Source organism: Vicugna pacos, chromosome 10, assembly GCF_048564905.1.
Source record: "Vicugna pacos chromosome 10, VicPac4, whole genome shotgun sequence".
NCBI classification, from domain to species: Eukaryota; Metazoa; Chordata; class Mammalia; order Artiodactyla; family Camelidae; genus Vicugna; species Vicugna pacos.
Genome location: NC_132996.1, coordinates 31,324,045 through 31,343,336, shown reverse-complemented (window position 1 = coordinate 31,343,336; position 19,292 = coordinate 31,324,045). Strand labels below are relative to the sequence as shown.

The following is a 19,292-nucleotide window of genomic DNA, read 5'->3' as shown; positions in this document are numbered from 1 at the left end:
GGCTTTCTCTTTGATTAAATGAATTTGCTCTCCTCGATTTTTGTCTGCTTCGAACACAGTAACTCTTGCCTTTATCTGTTTTACACATTCAGTTCCAAAATTAGATTTAACTTCAGGAAAGAATTCAGAAAAAAAAAACAAAAAACCTCCCCAAACTGCACAGTGCTCTGTTAAGCAATGAATTTAAGCCTTTAGGTGTTTGCTTAAGTTTGCTAAGAATGAACTTAAATGTGTACATATCTAGATGCATGTGACCAGCAGATTACAAATGATCTAGACTCTTGTAGGACCCTCCCGGACCCTCCAGTCTGACAGACTCAGCAAGTTCTCCTAATTACAATCCAAATGCAAATCCACATCAATTCTACTGAAGATTTCCTGGAGCTATGAAGGTGAACTTGTCTCCTGCAGGCGAAACTTATTCTAAATCTTATTTAAATGTCTTCTATTTCCCTGCTGCCCTCACTCACTTCTCTCCCAATACCAAGCTCCTTTCCCTGTGGCTGGCTGCCCTCCAGCACCCTCGCTCCCAAACCCACGCTTCTGTCAGTTTCTTCAACCACGTGGAAGGCCCCTTCTACCACCTTCCCCCCACCCCACCCCACCCAGCAGCTGCTCAGCAGGCACCCCTCACTCAGCAACACAGAGCCTTACACACACAGAGGCCACCGAATGGTCTCTGAGCATGGAGGGGTGGTGGTGGTGGAGGGGCCCAGGCTTCCCTTCTAAGCCCTCTTTTCTGGATGGGAATGGGTGCAGCCCTGAGTCTGGTCCAGATCTGTTTTTTCTTTCATAGCCTTGGTTCCCCATCATTTCCTGGCTCATGGAGTGCCCTCTAGTCTTGGCAGCTGGTCCACTAACCAGAGTTCTAAGAGTCTCTGTCCGCCATTGCTCAAGGACGCTCCCAAAGTTCAGAGTCATCCACCTCGACGACAGCGCAGGGCTTAGTGCTGCCGTCCCAGTGCTGTTGTTCTTACCCTGTCCCTTGTTCCTGGACCAAGGGGTCCAGACCCAGCAAGGCCGTCCCCTGGGCCCCTGTGAACTCGAACACAACCTGTAAAGGCAGTGAAGGAAGCTACATCTGGGTGGGGGGGTGAGGGGTGCTTTAGAGAACCGTCGGCTTGAAGCAGTAAGAGGAGCATCTTCTCGGCTGAGTAGCCCTTGAAGACTCCCATGTGATTCAAAAGTCCTTTTCTTTCTTATTATTTCCTTTCTTGCTTTCAAGCATCTTGTCTGGCAGCAGCAGCTGGAGCTAAAAGCTATTTCCCTTAACAAAGTGCAGATGTCTCAAGGCCTTCACTGTTAACTCTTCGGTGCCTACTGACATGTGAGAGAAGCAGGAAGAGGTGAAGAGGAAGGTGCACCGGGTGTGATGGCTTAGACTCTGTTGGACGCATCAGTGTGACCAATGGCAGTATCCCTGATTTTCTCTTGTTATCCTAAGAATGTCATGTTTTTCAGAGTTACTATTTCTTTCTCTGCAAGGATCCCTGGATCCTTATCCCTGATAAGATTCAGTTTGAGGTAAGCCCGCATTCACGTGGTACTTTGGCGCCAGACTTAAAAAGGCAATGAAGGGTGACATTATTTTTAAGCAGTAGGATAAGAGCCGTTAGCACTGACTGGGAATGGACATTCTGCCACTTTAAAGAACATAACATTTTTAATGCCTGTGAAAGATCAGACTGTCTCACCCCCAGCTACTAACCTATGAAGACAGTGCTGACTTGACCCTGTGGGCTGGAGAAGCAGAGCTGTCCTGCCAGGCTTCTGGCTCCTATGACAAACCTTCCACAGCCAAGGGCCTGGGTTGTCAACTCATCCCTGGACCTTGTGTGTCCAAGTGAGTCCAACTTCCACACCCTCCACCTCTACCACTAGGCTGAGCCAGCCTGCCAAGCTGAGATCCTGCTTGGATCCCACCTTGATCCTGAAAGTTTGCATGAAGAGCTCTGCTGTCACTCTCTCTAACACAGGAGCCCACCCTGACCCCTGCCTGTCTCTTGGTTCCTTTGTTAGAGGCTCGATCTTCAGCCACAGTCACTGCCACTGGGGGGCCCCACTCACTACCCCTGGATGGAAGCTTCCAAATCTAAGACGGGGGCACCAGACGCTCAGCTCCAGTATCCCGATGAGGGACTCTGTAGACCCGTCTGCAGCCAGGCCAACTCCTCCAGGCCCATCTCCCCCTCACGGGTAGGTGCTGCCTGCTCCAGTTCAGCTCTGCTCCCCAGTGTGGCCCCGACTCCAGTCAAAAAGGAGGGAGCCGCAGACAGGGCCTAACAAGAAGCACTGTGGATCCAAGTCTCCAGGCCCCCTTCAGAGACTTCATTAAGCATTCATAACAGGAAGGAAAACCCAGAATGTTTACATTGTTTAATTTTCATCAGTCTTAATCCCTCTGGATGGCATTTGCTGTCTTGATTGGATTTATGACCTTTCTCTAGTTAACTTTTTCAACCTGGACACTTATTATCAGTATGCACAGTATTTAAGCAGCTCCATTCAGATCCTCAGCCACGCAGGGAAAAAAAAATCACACCTTTGTTTTCCTATTCTTCATTCATAACTGCTTCTCTTTCTGACAGTCTGAGCCCAACTCGCGATAGTATACCCTACACTTAAGAGGTAAGATTGCATTATGTAATTGCTCAATGATTTGCAAAGTTCCCCTTGTTTTAAAAACCCTCTTTCCTTATTTTTAAGCATTTCAACGATCAATTCACCACATTTCACATTCTGAACTTTATTTAAAATGGGGGGAAATATGTAATCCTACCACTACAGATGACAGACTTTAAACATACAATTGAGCTTTTTAGCTTGTAAATAAAAATAAAGTAAATAAGCATAAGATTAAAGATCACATTAGAGTAGCCAAAATACTGTTATTAAAAGAGTACAGATTTTCATTCCCATTCTACACAAATGAAATGCTGCACATGGTAGGAGACACTGATGGCAAAGGACAGTCGTGTGACCCATCTTTACTCCTGAGGAACTGTGCCTTTATCAACCCAACAAAGCCATCAGACGACGGGGAGCTGTCCATGGTCCTACAAATCCACGCAGGGCTTGATTTTCCCTTTGGAAAAACAGGACATAAATGCTAAAGGAAAGCAGTTTCCCCCCTCACTTTATACGGTAATTGCATGTCATCAAGAGCCAAGTCTCTTTTGGCCGCAACTGTCTCAACACACAAGCTCATGAACCAAACATCAACAATTTGTTTCACTAGGAAAACTTTACTGAATGTCTACAATGTGCCATTTCGTAGGTATTGGACACACCCAAGTGAACAAGAGAGATGAGCTGATCTCATGACAGCTCTGAGAATGGTTCTCTTCACTTCAAGGGAACACTGGGGTGGGTGTTTGCCTGTGACCCAGATATTTTTGTTTCAAAAAACCTGCTTATCTGCTTCAAGAAATCCTACCTCATAGTGCTTACAAAACAAAGGGTATTTATATACTTACATATTCATAAAGGTCAGAGGTAACATCATATTCAGGAGAGGCTGGATCCAGCAACTCAACCATATGACTGAGGGTCTGGATTCTTTTTACTTCTTTATTCTGCAAACCCCAGGGTTGGTTTCACCCTAACTCTGGCTCCTCTAGAGGTCCAAAGTGGGAAAAGCTGCTCCTGCGGTATATGCTTCTTTGTTTACATCCAATAGGAAAGACAGAGAGAGCATCTTTGTCCAAGCATTCACACCGAATGTTCTGTAATACTCTCTGACTGAATCAGCTTATGCAGTGCTAATCTCCATGGCTGGACTGACTGGCTTAGCTTGGACTAGATCATAGTTCCATTACTGGAGCCAAGGATGGAGCCTGACTCCCTAGAATCCCAAATCAGAAGTCAGGGCCATCAGAAATGGGCAACTAACAAACATTCCTGCTGTCTGTGAGGTACTTGCAGAACCAGGCAGGATCCTTGTCAGCTCTCCCTCTGCTTTGTGTTCTTGGGGCATGAGAACTAAAGCCACCGACCCCAACCCAGCTAGCTGTCTACAGAATGCACTCTACCTTAGCTTGATATTACTGTTCCATTGTCTTCAGTAATATAACTGTACTGTTCCCAGAGACTCTTGCCAAGATAGATAAAAGTTGCAGATAACATTATTGCTCATTATGGGTACTTCCCAAAAGACCACCAGCTTTTCCTTAGAGAGCACCCCAAATAGTTTACATCCCAAAACTCTTTGAATCTCAGCCTTGAAATCCTTACCTTGTTGTGTTCACCTAAACTATTATATCAAGATCTTCACCTGATCCTAACCAAGCCTCCCATCCCCTGTTTTGTCCCCCTAGCCACACTGAAAGACCCTCCTTAAATCATCCTTCAAAATATCAATAAATCAGACTCTGGCCTTCCCCTTCCATCACCAGGTAAGAAGTCACCTCCACTCTGTCTTATCAACAGGCTGTTCTGCTGATATCTGGGAGACAGCATTCAACAGACACACCTCCTGAAAGACTCGTTTCCAGGCGTAGTGGCCTTCCAGATGTCCCCCATACTCTGCCAGGATGATCCACCCTTGCCCTGGGCCCCTTAACCCGGGAAGTACTCTCTTGCCCACAGAGGATCACCAGACACTGTGGTTCTTTCAGAGGCTGACATAAACAATTCTAGTTCATTTCATTGATGGAAGAAGAATTGGCTCATCAGCCCATAGTATTAGCAATCACCTCTGAATGCCGCTCCTGGAGATGGCACTGCTGAAGGCTCAAGCCCACTGTTAACCACCTTATCTAATAACTGTTCAAGTGTGCCTCGGAATGTTCCCCAGCAGGGCCTGCTGGGGCAAGGTCATCTGTGAATGTGAGGAGAGTCAAGATGCAGTTGACTTTCTGTTCAGACAGAAACATTATTTTCCAACACACGGTTATTACCTTTTATACCTCTAATGTTTACCTTAACGCCCCATGGTTTGTACGATTACTATGTCTATAAACTTTTGGAAGAGTCACTGGTTTTGCATCCCAGCTGAAGATGAGAAAGTGCTTAGCATCTTTTTTTTTTAAACCAGATAATTCTATACAAGAAAGAAGACCTGCCTGGGAAATACTAAATACCCTTGGCTTTGTATGCTGACTATTCCCTCTATAAACTGGAAACACAACGCCCCATTAACACTAACCATGCCCACCAGTCCAAACTGCATTCTGGCCACGTATATCAATGGGCACAGATTCTAACAGGTTTGGTGCGTGTTTTTCAGCTCCCAAACATGTAGCACATTTTTATATTCTTGGCAATCAGTTTTGCTTCAGTGGCTCTGCAGGTGTTTATGGATATTGGCACACTAAATCCCAATAAAAATAGTTTATTTTTTGAAAAAAATCTCAATTATACATCCTTTATTTTATCCCCCAAATGCTTTCCCATTATTTTTCTCTTTTTTATCTTCACAGGTAGGTGGAGCGAATCATTGCCTGATGTAAAACTGCTGCTAAAATGTTTCCCTGGTGAGAAAAGTCAACTTGTGGCCTAATGTCCTTGTCACCTCCTGATCAGTCCTTGTTCAGGGCGCAGCGGTCTGTCATTCACCAGAGGGATGTCTGTGGTTTCTGCTTCCTCTGTCTCTTATGAATGAAGTACTCTACAACCTGGCTGTGCATATCAGCATGAGGGGACCCTCATGATTTACTAAGGCGCCTAAGTTATTCTTCTGAATATTTCTCAACTGCACTTAAAATGCAAACCAACCATCATCAGAGGGCAGCTCATGGGAACCACGGTAAGAAACGAATGGCCCCTTTTCATGTCTTCTCCTAAATGGAGAGAGGTATCAAAGCCTGGAGCTTAAAAAGGACCATCTCCATTTGAAGAGCCCACTGTAAATTCAGTCTCAATACCTTTTACATCTTCCTCCAGACTGACTTCTACTTCAGACTTCCTTGAGTGGGAAATTGTGGAACTTCAGAACTAAAGGAACCCAACTGCTTTCATTATATGTCTCATTCATTCATTCTCTCATTCACTGCTCAAATATTAATTCAATACCTATGTGACAGGGATAGCATTTCCATTCTTTGAATTGTGCTGTTCCATGCAAAGGAGTCAGTGCTATACGTTCCTGCAAATTGAGGCAAATAATAGGAGGTCAGTGATCAGAGAGTCCCTCAATCCAATGTTCACAGCAGCACTATTTACAACCAAGAGATGGAAGCAATCTAAATGTCCACTGACAGATGCTTAAATAAAGAAGTTGTGGTATATATATATAATGGAATATTACTCAGCCATGAAAAGAATGAAATAATGCCATTAACAGCAACATGGATGAACCTAGAGATTATCGTACTGAGAGAAGTAAGTCAGATTGAGAAAGACAAATACCACATGATATGACTTATATGTTGTGAAGAACAGTTGTCCTGGAGTGTTAAAGCCTCCAAATCCCTCACTTCAAAATCCACTGGGAAGCAGCTGGGTTCACTTGTGTCCATTTCGCTGTCCTGCCAGGACCCTTCTTGAGAAGTCTATTGTCAACTCTCCTGCTGGAGTGGAATTGGGTCACCTTTCCATGACCCTTGACCTCCTGTAAACTGGACTGAGGTGGACACTTAACCCAACGTGGGCAATCAGATGCTCTCTCCTGGAAATGTGTGGACCTCAAAGGTTCCAGGTGGGCTCTGCTGGGCACTTGATGGATAATATCGAGAGCTGGTTTAAAGGGCCTGCTAACGTGGCTCCCAGTCAAATCTGGGGAATGACATTTGCTCTAGTTCTATAGCTCTAAGTTATACCCTTAAAGAGACAGAGGGTGCTTGATGAGGCTTCTGTTCACGTCAGGGTGTAATGTGCCCCACCAGCCCCTGGTTATGCACACATAAAAGGCTGAGTTTGGAGAGAGGAAGACTTACCCACACCTGAGCACCCCTTGAGTAGCACTTTGAGGTTCAGAATCTTGCACCTCTATCAATCAGGGAAATGGTGCTGAGCTTCACTGTGTATTCTGATCTGATTCTACCTCTTTTAGAAAAGTAGAAATTGATTTAACTGAGTGGTGTCTGTGTTCTGGTCTTCCCATCAAACCAACTTTACTACTCGTTAATCCAGAGGTGACACAGCACTGCACACGGATGCGATGAAAACCTGGAACTATTTCTACTACTCTCCCCCGAGCTCATGAGGGGTCAGCTCCACATGCAAGAGGGTGGAAGGGTGCTGGGATACCGCCAGGCCAACACCATCCTCTCTTGGATATGCAGAGGAGGGGGCTATAGGGGGAGCCTCGAGAGCTCTGTCATCTCCCGAGGCCCAGGGCAGGGAGGCTCCTGTCCCCAGGCCCCAGGCAGCCTGCTCTGAGGGAGTTCACACAGCTTCCCAAGCCTCTGGCATCACCGAGAGAAAAGGGAGGGGGAGCTGGCTGACCTTTGCGTGTACAGTGAAGCCATGCAGAATCCCTGGGAGAGAAACGGATTTTTGAACTCATTGGCTTTGAAGACTCCATCTGCCACCTGCCCTGGCAAGGTCAGGGTGTACTGGATGCTAGCCCAAGCAGGCTGCCAGGTCTCCGCAGGGCTCACGGTTCAGCCCTAACCTGGCCCTCAGCCCCTAGAAGCGAGGAGCTTCTGCCAAGCCAGCCTCCCTTTGTACGAAATCCTAACCAGCCTGTATCCTCTCTCCCTCTCTTTCTCTCTTTCATTCATTCCTACACACACACACACACACACACACACACACACACACACACATACACCCAGAGATCTGGGATTTCATTGCTGTTTTTGTTTTAAAGCAAAAATTTTCAAAGGTTCTCAGTATAGCAGCCGCTTATCTTGAAGGCCAAGGAAGAAAGGAGAAAGAACAGAACTTCAATATGTGTCTCTACATCCGGCAAAGTCAAAAATGACCCCCTCTTCCAGCCTGAGGTGATGGCTCACCAGCATGTGGGGGCTGGGGGTGTCCTTCCTTTTCCCTCTGTGACAGACATTATGGACGATTTTCTTTGTGTGACAGTCCCATGAGGACCCACAGTGATCTCTCAGAATGCAGGACAGACGTAATTACAATCACAGCTGGGAATTTTACTGAGCACTTACTGCGTGCCGGCCACGGTGCTTCACACAGGTTGGATTATTTAGTCCTCACAACCACCCTTGTGGGATAGACCCTATGACGTCCACGTTAGAGGGGAGAGAACTGAGATTTGGAAAGCGGAAAAAAAAACTGAGTGGCAGCACATGGATTTGAATCTAGGTCCGTCCAAGCCCAAAGTGAGCATGTCCAACTGCTCGGCCTCTGGCCTCCTGCATCCTGACCCTGTTCTTCATCTCATCTGGTACCATTGCTCCAGTTGTGCTCATTACACGCTTATCCTTCAAAGGGAAAGGATCGCTTCCCATCTCAGGCTGGATCTCAGGTCCCGGGCGTGGACTTCAAAGAGACAGGACGCAACAAGGCAGGCACAGCTTCCTGTGGTCTGCCCTTCACGTCAGGGCCAATTCACTGCCTTAGTTCTGATGCAACAGTTGAGAAAAGACTGGTATCTGCCAAAGTGATTCTAGCTGCTGTAACCAACGACTCCCAAGTTTCGGTGGTTTAACCCTAAAAACATTTATTTCTCACTTATTTAACTGTCAAAAGCAGATCTGAATAAGCCAAGCGCTCAGGGCTTAAGGAATGTCCCCCAGGCGGCCAGTCACACAGCACTTTTTCTGGGCAGTGAAGGGAGCCTCCGAGGCCCGCTTTCTACAGGTTCCCTCACGGAAGGTGCACACGCCGCCGCCTGGGGCCCAGCCTCCAGCGTGCCACCCACGGCCACTCCCCGGCAAGGGCACCGAGACAGAAGCACCGGTGCAGCCCCACGCCACACCCCGGTCTCCACTCCTTTCCCGTTTCCCGAGTCCCGAGAAGCAAGAGGCCTGACACGCTTTGACACTCCAGATTGTTATAAATAAGGATGAAAGTCAGCAGCGACCTGTAAGGGGGCAAAAAGTCGATTACATGCGCTTGAACTGCCACCACTGGTGACGGGCTCTGGCAATTTAACAAGCCCGCAGGTGGACTCCTTTGAGAATTCCACCAGGTGCTGAAGAAGTGAAGCACGCGGCAGGCAGCATCAGCCCCCCAGCTGCTTCTCAAGTGGCTCCTAGTTTCTATGGGTCTCCCTTAGAGATTAATTTTGAGCCCAGGAAAGAAAGTATCTTAGAATTTTGAGCCCAGGAAAGAAAGTGTCTTAGCTTCTTTGGCCCAAGGTCAGAGGTGTCCTCAGCGACCTGCAAATTTGGGGCGGGGGGGCTAGGCTCCCCTTGAAGATACCTTCTGGAGGCCCCAAAGCTTAGAACCAGTCCATGAACCCTGTCCTGCTTTTCTCCCTTTAGCATCATCTCCAACAAAGAAAGGCTGTCCCTTCATCCCCTGGGCCCTCTCTTGCCTCCGCAAGCTGCCTGGCACGTGTGCGTCAACCAGACTCACCCGACTGTCCACGGCAGCGGAGTGCACAGCCGGTGAGGCTCTGGTCTTGGCCTCTCAGGATGGCTTTGCAGGACAGAGCTGCCTGCACTGGGGGAGTCAGAGGAAGTTCTCTGCCTGGAACCCACGCTTCCTGGTGTCCCTGTTCCCAGGGGCTCAGTTCTCTTCCCAAGAGCGGGAGGGACTAATGCTTCACAGACAAGCAAGACATCTAAGCAGGGCAAACCCTTCCTCCCTCTGTGCTCCAGCGGCACCTGATGTGGATGATGATACGCACAAGTGTGCACTTTGGTGATTGGCTCACATGCCATCCTCTCTCTCTCTCTCATGGTCTATAAGATCTTCAAGGGAAGGAAAAATCTCTGCCATCTGTATTTTCTGTATCTCACACGGCATCTGACCCACAGAAATGTCACTTAGTGAATACAATTTATTTTTGAGAGTGAGTTAGTAAATAAGAGAGTGAGTCACTGAGGAAGGGTGAATGGAGGAAGAATAAATGAGAAGGAAATAGGGGGGGAATGAGTTAATGAATGAAGGTGGGAGGCAGAACCATGGCCCACTGCCTCCAGGTATCCACTGTCCTCTTCTACCTTGCAAACAGAAGCCTGTTTTTTCAGTTTTTCATGCTGCCACCCCATCAAAAAAAAAATTCTCACCCATCCTTGCATTTAGACATGTCCACATGACTAAGTTCTGTGACTAAATTAAATGTAAGTAGCTATGTTGCATAAGACATCAAGGAAAAGCCCTTAAAAAGGAATGTGTGTGCTTCTGGCTCTTGTCTCTTTCTACCTTTCTGAGGCCTGGAAGATATGTGATGGTTGGAGCTTAGCAGCCATGTTGTTCAATGAGGTGATCTCAAAAACAAAAACAAGAACAAAAACAAAAACAACAGCACTGGAAGCAGAAAGATAGAAGTCTACACCTCTGTTGATCACAGAGCCACTGAAACAGCCTTGATGACCTTCCTCTGGACCTTTTTTTATGTAACAGAGAAACAAATTTCCATTTCACTTATCGTTCTGTGGTTTGTTGTTTTGGGGGTTTTAATCATATATAATTGAATCTGATAATAACCAGTTTGCCCAGAATCACACATACTAGAGTCAGTCTCAGAATCCAGGCCTTCTCTCTCCCAGTCTCGAGTTCTTTCTGATGGCAGATGTAAGTCACTCTATGACGGCCTGAAGTGCACACTCCTCCAGATCTTGCAGATGCCCTCCAAACGTCAATCCAAAGCCACAACGTGAAATAAGAGAATCCTGAACTTTTTAAAAAACAATCAAAGCGAGGGATGATTCCCAATCAATATTCAAAACCCACCAGACTGGCGGGGAGCACAGACTCCATGTCAGACAAATGCAATCCCCAACAAACAGCCTCAGGAAATACAACCAGGGAAAGCCACTGATACCGCAGGCCCTGGGACACTCCCATTCTTGGTGGCGTCTGCATTTCAACAGTAAAGCACTTATCCTTCTGCAAAGGGGAGCACGAGAGTAGGTCTTACCTCCACCAGGGAGTGCCAGTGCGCGATGGGCTTGCGCGGGTACGACAGCATTTCACTCCAGTGGTCTCTGCCCAGCCTCTCAGCTTCGTTGCCTACTTGACACACGCCGATGATCTCATTGTGACCTACACTGTGAAAATGGTCCACAATAGTTTTTATCCTAAAATTTTGTAATGTAAGGGTAACAACTTCTCAATTGAATGGATAGAGGAATTAGGGAAGGGGCGGTCCTTTTCATTCCCTAATTCAAATCTACAGGTCAAGTTTAACAGCCATGAGGACTTGGGGGCACAGAGAGGAAGACCAGAGTCTGGCCCTCACACACCTCAGCTGTCGTGCCCGACATGACTTAGCTGGTTCCCAAGCGCCCTGTGTTGGGAGAGCCCCCTGATGCACGCACATGACGCCTCCTCTGGTTCTGGAATGGGGTTGATCTCCAGGCCTCCAAATCCACGTAATGGAAAGGGGCCCATCTGAAAGGAGTTTGTTGTATTAATGGCTGCTCCCCTCCTGCAACAGGCAATCAAGTCCAGGTAAGGGAGAAGCTCTGAGTTTGGCAGCTGTAGCCTTGAACTTACAAGAGGGCAGAATGGAGGGGGCTCCTGGGTCTTCTTGGGATCTTTCTTTAGAGAACATGTCTTCTCACACTCTTCCCTGCTTCCTTCCTAGCCCAGCTTTGCTTCAGTGGCCCAGCTTGAGTTCCCTACTGTAGAACGATGCTTAGTCCCTTAAACACTTAGCTAGGATTTCTGAAACATCCCTGGATGGGTCCCTGCCTTGGACCGTCTCTGTTTTTCCTTCACAGTTTTTGGTCTGAAGCCTTTTGTATATAACCAGAATGACACGGCCTGCCCTTTAGCTCTTAAGGATCCAAACTCACAGGCTTCTTCTCTTTCTTTTTCCCTCTTGCAAAGATGAATGATTTTTCTATATGTGTATAGGGAGTCAAGGGTGGGGAAGTGGTGTGAAGGATATTTGATTCTCTACTCATTAAAATCAGTTACACGCAGACGCCCCATGAATTCGGCCATGGATTTTTCCAGGACAGATTCATGAGTTTACTGAGAATTAAACTGAAGCAGAGTTCACATAAACAGATTTGCTGATAACGGGAAACTTGGCAATAGCTTGAATGATGCCAGCCCAGCCTTCCACGGCTGGTGGGCAACGACCCCTCTCGTGGCCTGATGCTGTTGGTGTTGTGTGTCATCCAGAGGAGACAGGGTGAGGTCTACTGCCCACTGAGGGCTGTCACACCCATGGGCAGCTGAGCCCATACGTGCTCCCTGGGTTGAAAGAAGATTATGCTTTACCCAGGCATCTGCTGCAAAGAGTGTTCAGGGCACCGAGGCTGCTTTGTTGACATTTCAGGGGTCTGCAGGAAAATTTTTATCCACAAATAATATTGTAAGATATGAGAAGTCAGAATGATTTCTTTTTTATATATAACTGTGCCCAGACCACGTGGGAGGTTTCCAATTAAAAAGAGACTTTGCATTTCAGTCTAATGACTGGTAACATGTATAATTCACTGTTGCTACTTCCTTTGCATATTAAAATGACTGTTTTTCAAATCTGTCCTTTAAATACACAGTTGGCTACAATGCAGGCTATAAATATCTCTTCTGTGCTGTATTAATTAGAAAGTGGAGCATCTTATACATTTTAATGTACCCTGTCATCCATACTGATTCTAGCGTTTTCAAGAGAACATTTCTGTGTTTGCTTTCAGATTTAAGTGGATGGAAATGATCTTTATTAAACACATCGGGAGAAGAAAAAAAAGAACGAAGTTATGTATTTAGAAATGTTGATGGTCTGGTTAAAGTAATCATTCTGCTATTTTGAGTGGAATCTTTCCTCTCAAAACCAGGCAGGATTGCCTGCAAGAAGATTAAGATCTGTGGAGCCACAGTTCTTCAAGCTGAGATTCTAGGGGGTGTGCAGGGCCAGAGAGGGGAAGAAGTGGGGGAGGCAGGAGGATGGAGGAGGAGAAAGAAATAAGAAATGGGGAGCTGACAGGCACTTTGGTAACCTGTCTCTATAGCAGGGCCTGTAACCTGCTGACTCCTTGTCTCTGTGCTGCTCGCCCAGCTCCTCTCCTGTAGCTGCACTAGGACACCAGCTAAGAATCCGTGGCCACCCCCACCCCACCCTGCCAGCTGTGGGCACAGGGGACGTGCCGTGAGAGAGCTCCAGGCATCTCACCGGTCGTAGTCCATGACCGCTATGGACAAGTGGATTTGGTCAATGTTCTCGGGAGGGACGTCAAAGACTATGGCTTCATTGTAAACAGGATTCAGAGTGTTCCTCTTGGTGGACGTTTTCCTCTTCTTCAGTCGTCTGCCGTCACACATCAGAGAGACCTTCACGTAGGGATCTGCACAGACCGTGAGAAGCAGGGGGACCGTGAGGATAAAGGTGGAGTTACGCCGGCAGTGTCATCATTGTGGAGTTTCAAGGACCACAGTATGCAGAACCCCTTTACCTGCCTGTGGGCTGGAGTTTGAGGATTTTAATTAACACAACGCCTGGGCAGTGACTAGAGTTGGGATAATTAAGTCACTCATTCAGGAAAAAGCATAGGACGCTCTCTACTCCAAGTGCGTGGAATTTTAAAATAGTGTGAAAACATCACTAACTGAATTAGAAAACGTTCCAGCTAGAATTCCAGACCTGTCCGGCTGCCACAGGAAGGCAGATGCAGAGGCATTTCGAAAGCGTGGGGAGCTGGGCTGCAGACCCTTATTCTGAGCCGCCCTGAGGAATCTTTTCCTGAACACCAGGTCTTTGGGAAAGGGAGAAGCTAAATTCTTAGAGGACAGGGAGAATTTGGGTGTGCGGTGTGAGTGGATTTCCTTCAGTGCAGGGGCCTCGAGCCCCCGGATCTGCCTGCAGTCAGGCTGCAAAGGGGGAAGGAGTTCAGAGGTTGGGGAGAGAAAGGACACAGGCTTGCTGGTGATACCATGCTGAGACAGGTGACAGGTGACAAAGTGGGTCTCTGCTTCAGGTGGGACTTCCCTGGTTTCACATCACTATCCTCCCACTCAGGGGGAGTCCTTCTGTGTCACCTGCATAACCATGCTTAGCCCTGGGCCCCATACACTGTCCGGGGGGACTCAAAGGGCCAGAAGGGGCTGCATCTTTTTTTCTGCTCGAAAAAATCCTGGCATCCAGGAAGCAGAATATATTACATCTGACGTCTTCTGATTTCAGTGACCAAGAGCCAGTGGCCTGAGTGTTTTGTGACCACATTTGGGGAGCCCCTGCAGAGGTGGCTTGTGAACTCACATAAAAGGGGTTGAGTATCAGAGTATTTTTTGTTAGGGTTTAGAACTGAAGTGTACACACTTGATTCACTGGAAAAACCAAACTGCAAAGCTCATGGATGGACCTTTCTAAGGATTTGGACTGCCTTCAATCTTCTAAAAGCCTGAGATGATGATTGCTTATATCTGAGGAAAGACCCAATTGGATAAGCTACATCAGCAGGTGCAAATCACAGGTCCAGTTCACACTATGGTGAATGAGAAGACCTAAGATACTACGCTTATCCTCATTTTTACAGATGGAGAATCTGAAGCCCAGAAAGGTTAAGTGACATGCCCAAGGTCACACAGCTGTAAGGTCTAGGGCGAGGATTAAGCCCAGCAGTTTGGTTCACAAGTCTAGGCGCTTTATTTACTGGAGACTCCCTAAGGTGCTACATTAGAACCTAGGAGGAAATCTGAGTTCTAGACTCTCCCACCTGATGCTCCTGTTATGTCCATTGCCTTTAAATTCCTTGCTTTTATAATGGTGATGGTCAGCCTGCCAGCCGTTGGAAGATAGCAGAGGGAAAACATCAACTCTCCAAGATCCACGTTGTCCTGTTGAGAAAGCAAACCAAAGTGTCAGAAGGTGTCTTCAGCCTTGTGCAAGTAAGAAGCGGGGGCAGAGCAGCATTCTGAGGGGCCCCACTGCTCCTCCTGCTCACCTCCTGAATCCCTGGTGTCTCTCCCCTTCACGTCGTCAGCCACGTGGAGGAGAACAAACGTCCACACTTGGAGAGCCCCTCGAGCACCCCCATCCTAAGGAAGCACACGCGTCTTTCCATGGTGAAGCTGCAGAGGCCACCAGGTCTCTGCCACCCTCTATCCAGCCACCCACAGCCTCGCACAGCCTCACGCAGGTCTGGTAGCCCACCATGCAGCCCCCAGAGCAGAAGTCCCACAGTCTGAACTGTCCCCCATGGAGTCTCCCCTCACATCCCCATCACAGTCCACACAGAGCCCCCAGGACAGAGCTACACAAAAAGGTGCCCTGCGGTGCTGTCCCGTCCCACTGACAGCCCAGACAAGCTCTGCACCCAGCACCCCGCAGTGCCCCTCAGGAAACCCCCGCCCCCGTTTCCTACATGGTCTCTCCCATAGCTTTCTCCACAGGCCCCACAAAGTCGTCCAAAGAGTCATCACCCATAGCATCCTTCCCCACAGCCTCATACACTTCCTGACATGGTCCCCCCAAGTATGCTGCAATACCTCTGTACATTCCTGCAAATACTCATACACACACACACACACACACACACACCCACTCTTCCACCTGCCAGAGCGCTGCACATGACCAGGTCACCCACAGCCTGTGCCGACCAGCAAGCGGCTCCACTGGACCCTGTAAACACCTAGTCCCTACATGGTTCTAGAGAAGGACCCTGCAGAGACTTGAGAGGAGCAGCCCGGGCCCCACACATCCACAGCCCTGGGCACACACGGGCAACTCGCCCGGCCCCATGCAGTCTGCGGGCAGGGAGAGATGGGTGGGGACCCAGACCCTGCAGGTCCCCCAGTGGCTGAACCTAGGGCTCCCACTTTGCTGCAGCTCTTGCCTTCTCTTGGTGTGTCTCTAAGAAGCCCCATTTTCCTATGCTGAGGAAAACATCTCAAATAGGTCAGGAGACACCATTCTCTGTCTCCTTTTTAGCCGAGGGAAAGTATAACCAGAAAGGAAAAAAAAGCCAGTTCATTTAGTTTTAATTTCTGTGTTACCTGAGGTGATCGAGCTGGGTGTCTGTGTCTAATTAATACAGTTTCATACTGACCATGCTCTAGGGAGTCTGGTTTTTGCCCTCAACATCCACAGCCTCCCTTTCCCTTCTCGATTCTCCAAGGATGCTTCTATTTTTAGAAGCACAGATTCAGCTCTGGAAGGTCACCTCGCACCACCTCCCTCCTTGACCGTTTCTGCGGGAGGATGAGGCGAAGCGAATCTGTTTGGTCGCTAAGGTGGATGGATTGCTCTGTATCTTCGAGCATTGCCAGCTATGTGTAAATAAATGACCTCCTCTTGCAAGCAGGCCAGGCTCTCCTGGTCCCTGGAGCCCTGACATCCAGAGACCCAGGTGGCTGGGTCTTTCCCTCTGGGGTGGAGGTGAGGGGAGAGATGAGAATTCTACAGGAGTCGGGGTGTCATATGGGACAGGTGCTGGACTGCTTTGTGCTGCTAGGTTCCTGACCCCAGGGGGAGGGTCTGCTCTCACTGCAGCATCTGACCCAGCTTCCTGCCAGTGGCAGAGGAGAAAGAGAAGCAGCAACTGTCCCCACCAATTACCTTTTCCTTCTATACTCCCTGGCCTATTCCTCTACCCTTTGCACAAAGGCCCAGAGACCTGCTCTTCTCTTAGAGAGCTTTTCACCACACCTGACTCACATCCTGCACCCCAAATCCTAGTTTGACACAGTAACCCAAACCATGCCTATGAAGCTTTATCAGCAGCAGCAGCATCATCTTTTCAGCATGCAATTCCTCAGGGCGCACCCTGCACAAGCTCTGCAGGGCTCAAGATGTGATGATGCATCCACTCTGGTCCCTGCCCTCAAGGCCAACGCACATAGTTGAATGTAATGTGTTGGGTTCCTTTTGTGCTAAGTCCATTTTTTTTCCCAACATAAACCTCATTCATAAATATTTATATGACATAGCTGTTTGCTCATGAGTTAAAAGAAAGAAAAATCCCAAGCTTCAGACTTGGTTATGTGTTAAGAATGTGAACAAGGGCTCAAGTCCACATTTGTACTTTCAAAAAGCCCCGGCAAATTTAAGAAATAAGTTGCCAAAGAGAAAATGCTTGATTTCCAAGTGCTTTCAAAATAAATCATTTAAGATCAAATAAACTATGAGAGTAAAAACAGTGATAAAATTCAAATAAAAAAATTTTTAAAGTAAAATAGTAAAATATCCCCTTTTTTTTATCATCTATATCACTCTTTGCCCCAGAGTAACACTGTGAATAACCATGCACATTTTTCTTTTCATCCATCCATCCTTCCATTCACTTATTCTTCTAGTATTTATTTAATATTTGTTGTGGTTGTGGTTGTTGAGCAGTGTTCTTTTCTGTCGGGAACTGTTTTTGCAGCAGTGAACAGCAGATGTGGTCCCTTGAGAAGAGATGGGCTTGCTGGGCTCTGGGAGTGGAGGGCACCTAATGCTAACTCTGCTTTCTCTCCATCCACTGATGCTGACTTGCAGTTAAGAACCTATAAATCCTGATGTTTCTACACAGTCCCTTAAATCAGTGGTTCTCAACCAGGAGCAATTTTATTCCCCCGGGGGATATTTGGCATTATCCGGAGAAATCTTTGATTGCCACAACCAGGGAGGCAGGTGTGTTACTGACATCTAGTAGGTAGAGTCCAAGGATGCTGCTAAACATCATATAATGCACAGGCAGTCCCTCATGATAAAGAGTTCTCTGGTCCAGATTGTCAATAGTGTCTTACACAGAAGAGCTTATATTGCTGGTAAAAATTTCTCCAGAATGCTGATAAAAGATATGAAAGAGTGGCGGAGTATTTGGCTTCTTTTCCAGCTTGACAGAATTCAGATCTGCAGAAGTGCCACTGGTGGCTGAGTGCCCTGGGGGGTACTAGGGGAAGGAAAATGTCATACAAAACAATGCTTCATTTGCTCCTGCTTTGTGTGGCCAAGTTCAGTACTGTTGGCAAGATCTATTGGGAATTTATAGCAAGTGTTTGTGAAGTCTCCACTTGTCAGTCTGTAAACTCTTTCTGTGATAAGTTTGCCTGTAATGGTCTATGATAACTCTAGGTTTTGTCTAACCAGTGCACTTTTGCATTCCTCCTCTTGGGTTATTCTAGTGAGGTCTTTCCCAATTCCTTGAAGTTCTAGAAGGGCTGCTGTAGGAATTCAGACTGATGAAAATGTTCAGGTTCCTGCCGACTGCTGTCTGTTCAGGGGTGAGTATGTAACCCAAGCAGGGAGATTTAGAATCTTCCTTGGGACTGAAAAATCAATACTGAGAAAAAGAAATGTTCATTTTATTGGGGTTACTCACTGGGAAGATATGAAACTAGAATTGTTGTAAGGTTCTTGTCTTATATATACTGCAAGTAGTATAATATCACTTTCAGTTAGGCTGAGTATGTTAAAGATGTATACTATAAACCCCAGAGAAATGACTAAAACAATAAATAAGAATTTATAGTTAATGAGCCAACAAAGGAGATAAAATAAATAAATGCTTTAAAAATATTAAATTAAAAAAAAAGGCAGAAAAAAGGAAAGGGGGTTGAGACCAGAAGAGACAAATATGACAGAAACAGAAAACAAACAGTAAGATGGTAAATTTAAACTCAACTATTTCAATAATTACATTAAATTTAAATGATTCAGACTAGATAAAGAAGTTGCGGTATATTTATATAATGGAATACTACTCAGTCATGAAAAAGAATAATGTAATGCCATTTGCAGCAACATGGATGGACCTGGAGATTGTCATACTAAGTGAAATAAGCCAGAAAGAGAAAGAAAAATACCATATATCATTTGTATGTGGAATCTAGAAAGAAGACACAAATGAACTTATTTACAAAACAGAAACAGACTCAGATACATAAAGAACAAACTTATGGTTAACAAGAGGGAAAAGGGGTGGGAAGGGATAAATTGGGAGTTCAAGATTTGCAGATACTAACTAATATATATGCATCATATAAACAAGTTTCTACTGTATAGCACAGGGAACTAAGTATATTCAATATCTTGTAGTAACCTATAGTGAAAAAGAATATGAAAAGGAAAATATATATATATATATATATATATATATATATATATATATATATGACTGAAACAGTACGCTGTACACCAGAAATTGACACATTGTAAACAGACAATACTTCAATTTAAAAAGTACACCTGCACAAACTTGAAAAAAAAAGAAAGTATTCTGAAGTAAGTTGAAGTGAAAACACATTAACATTTGTTGATGCAGCTAAAGCAGTACACAAAGGGAGATTTTATTTTATTTTTTTTAAATATCTTGTTTATTATTGTATTATTTAAT

The 19,292-nt window shown here is 46.4% G+C and overlaps 1 protein-coding gene across 12 annotated transcripts in view; it reads right to left on the bottom strand.

The window, feature by feature from the left end:
* The window catches only part of SYT9 (synaptotagmin 9), a 293,034-nt gene that overhangs the window by 34,698 nt on the left and 239,044 nt on the right, over positions 1 to 19,292 (bottom strand). For 5 of the 12 annotated variants that reach the window (XR_012076565.1, XM_072969414.1, XM_072969415.1 and 2 more), the window contains 4 exons: positions 14,691 to 14,811; positions 13,151 to 13,322; positions 10,943 to 11,072; positions 6,013 to 6,085 (listed from right to left, as the gene is read on the bottom strand). Coding sequence is in view for 11 of the 12 variants with exons in the window: in XM_072969414.1 (XP_072825515.1) it covers positions 6,013 to 6,085; positions 10,943 to 11,072; positions 13,151 to 13,322; positions 14,691 to 14,811 (496 nt within the window). In the remaining variant the exon portion in view is untranslated. The other 7 variants (XM_072969417.1, XM_072969416.1, XM_072969424.1 and 4 more) reach the window with 7 other exon arrangements.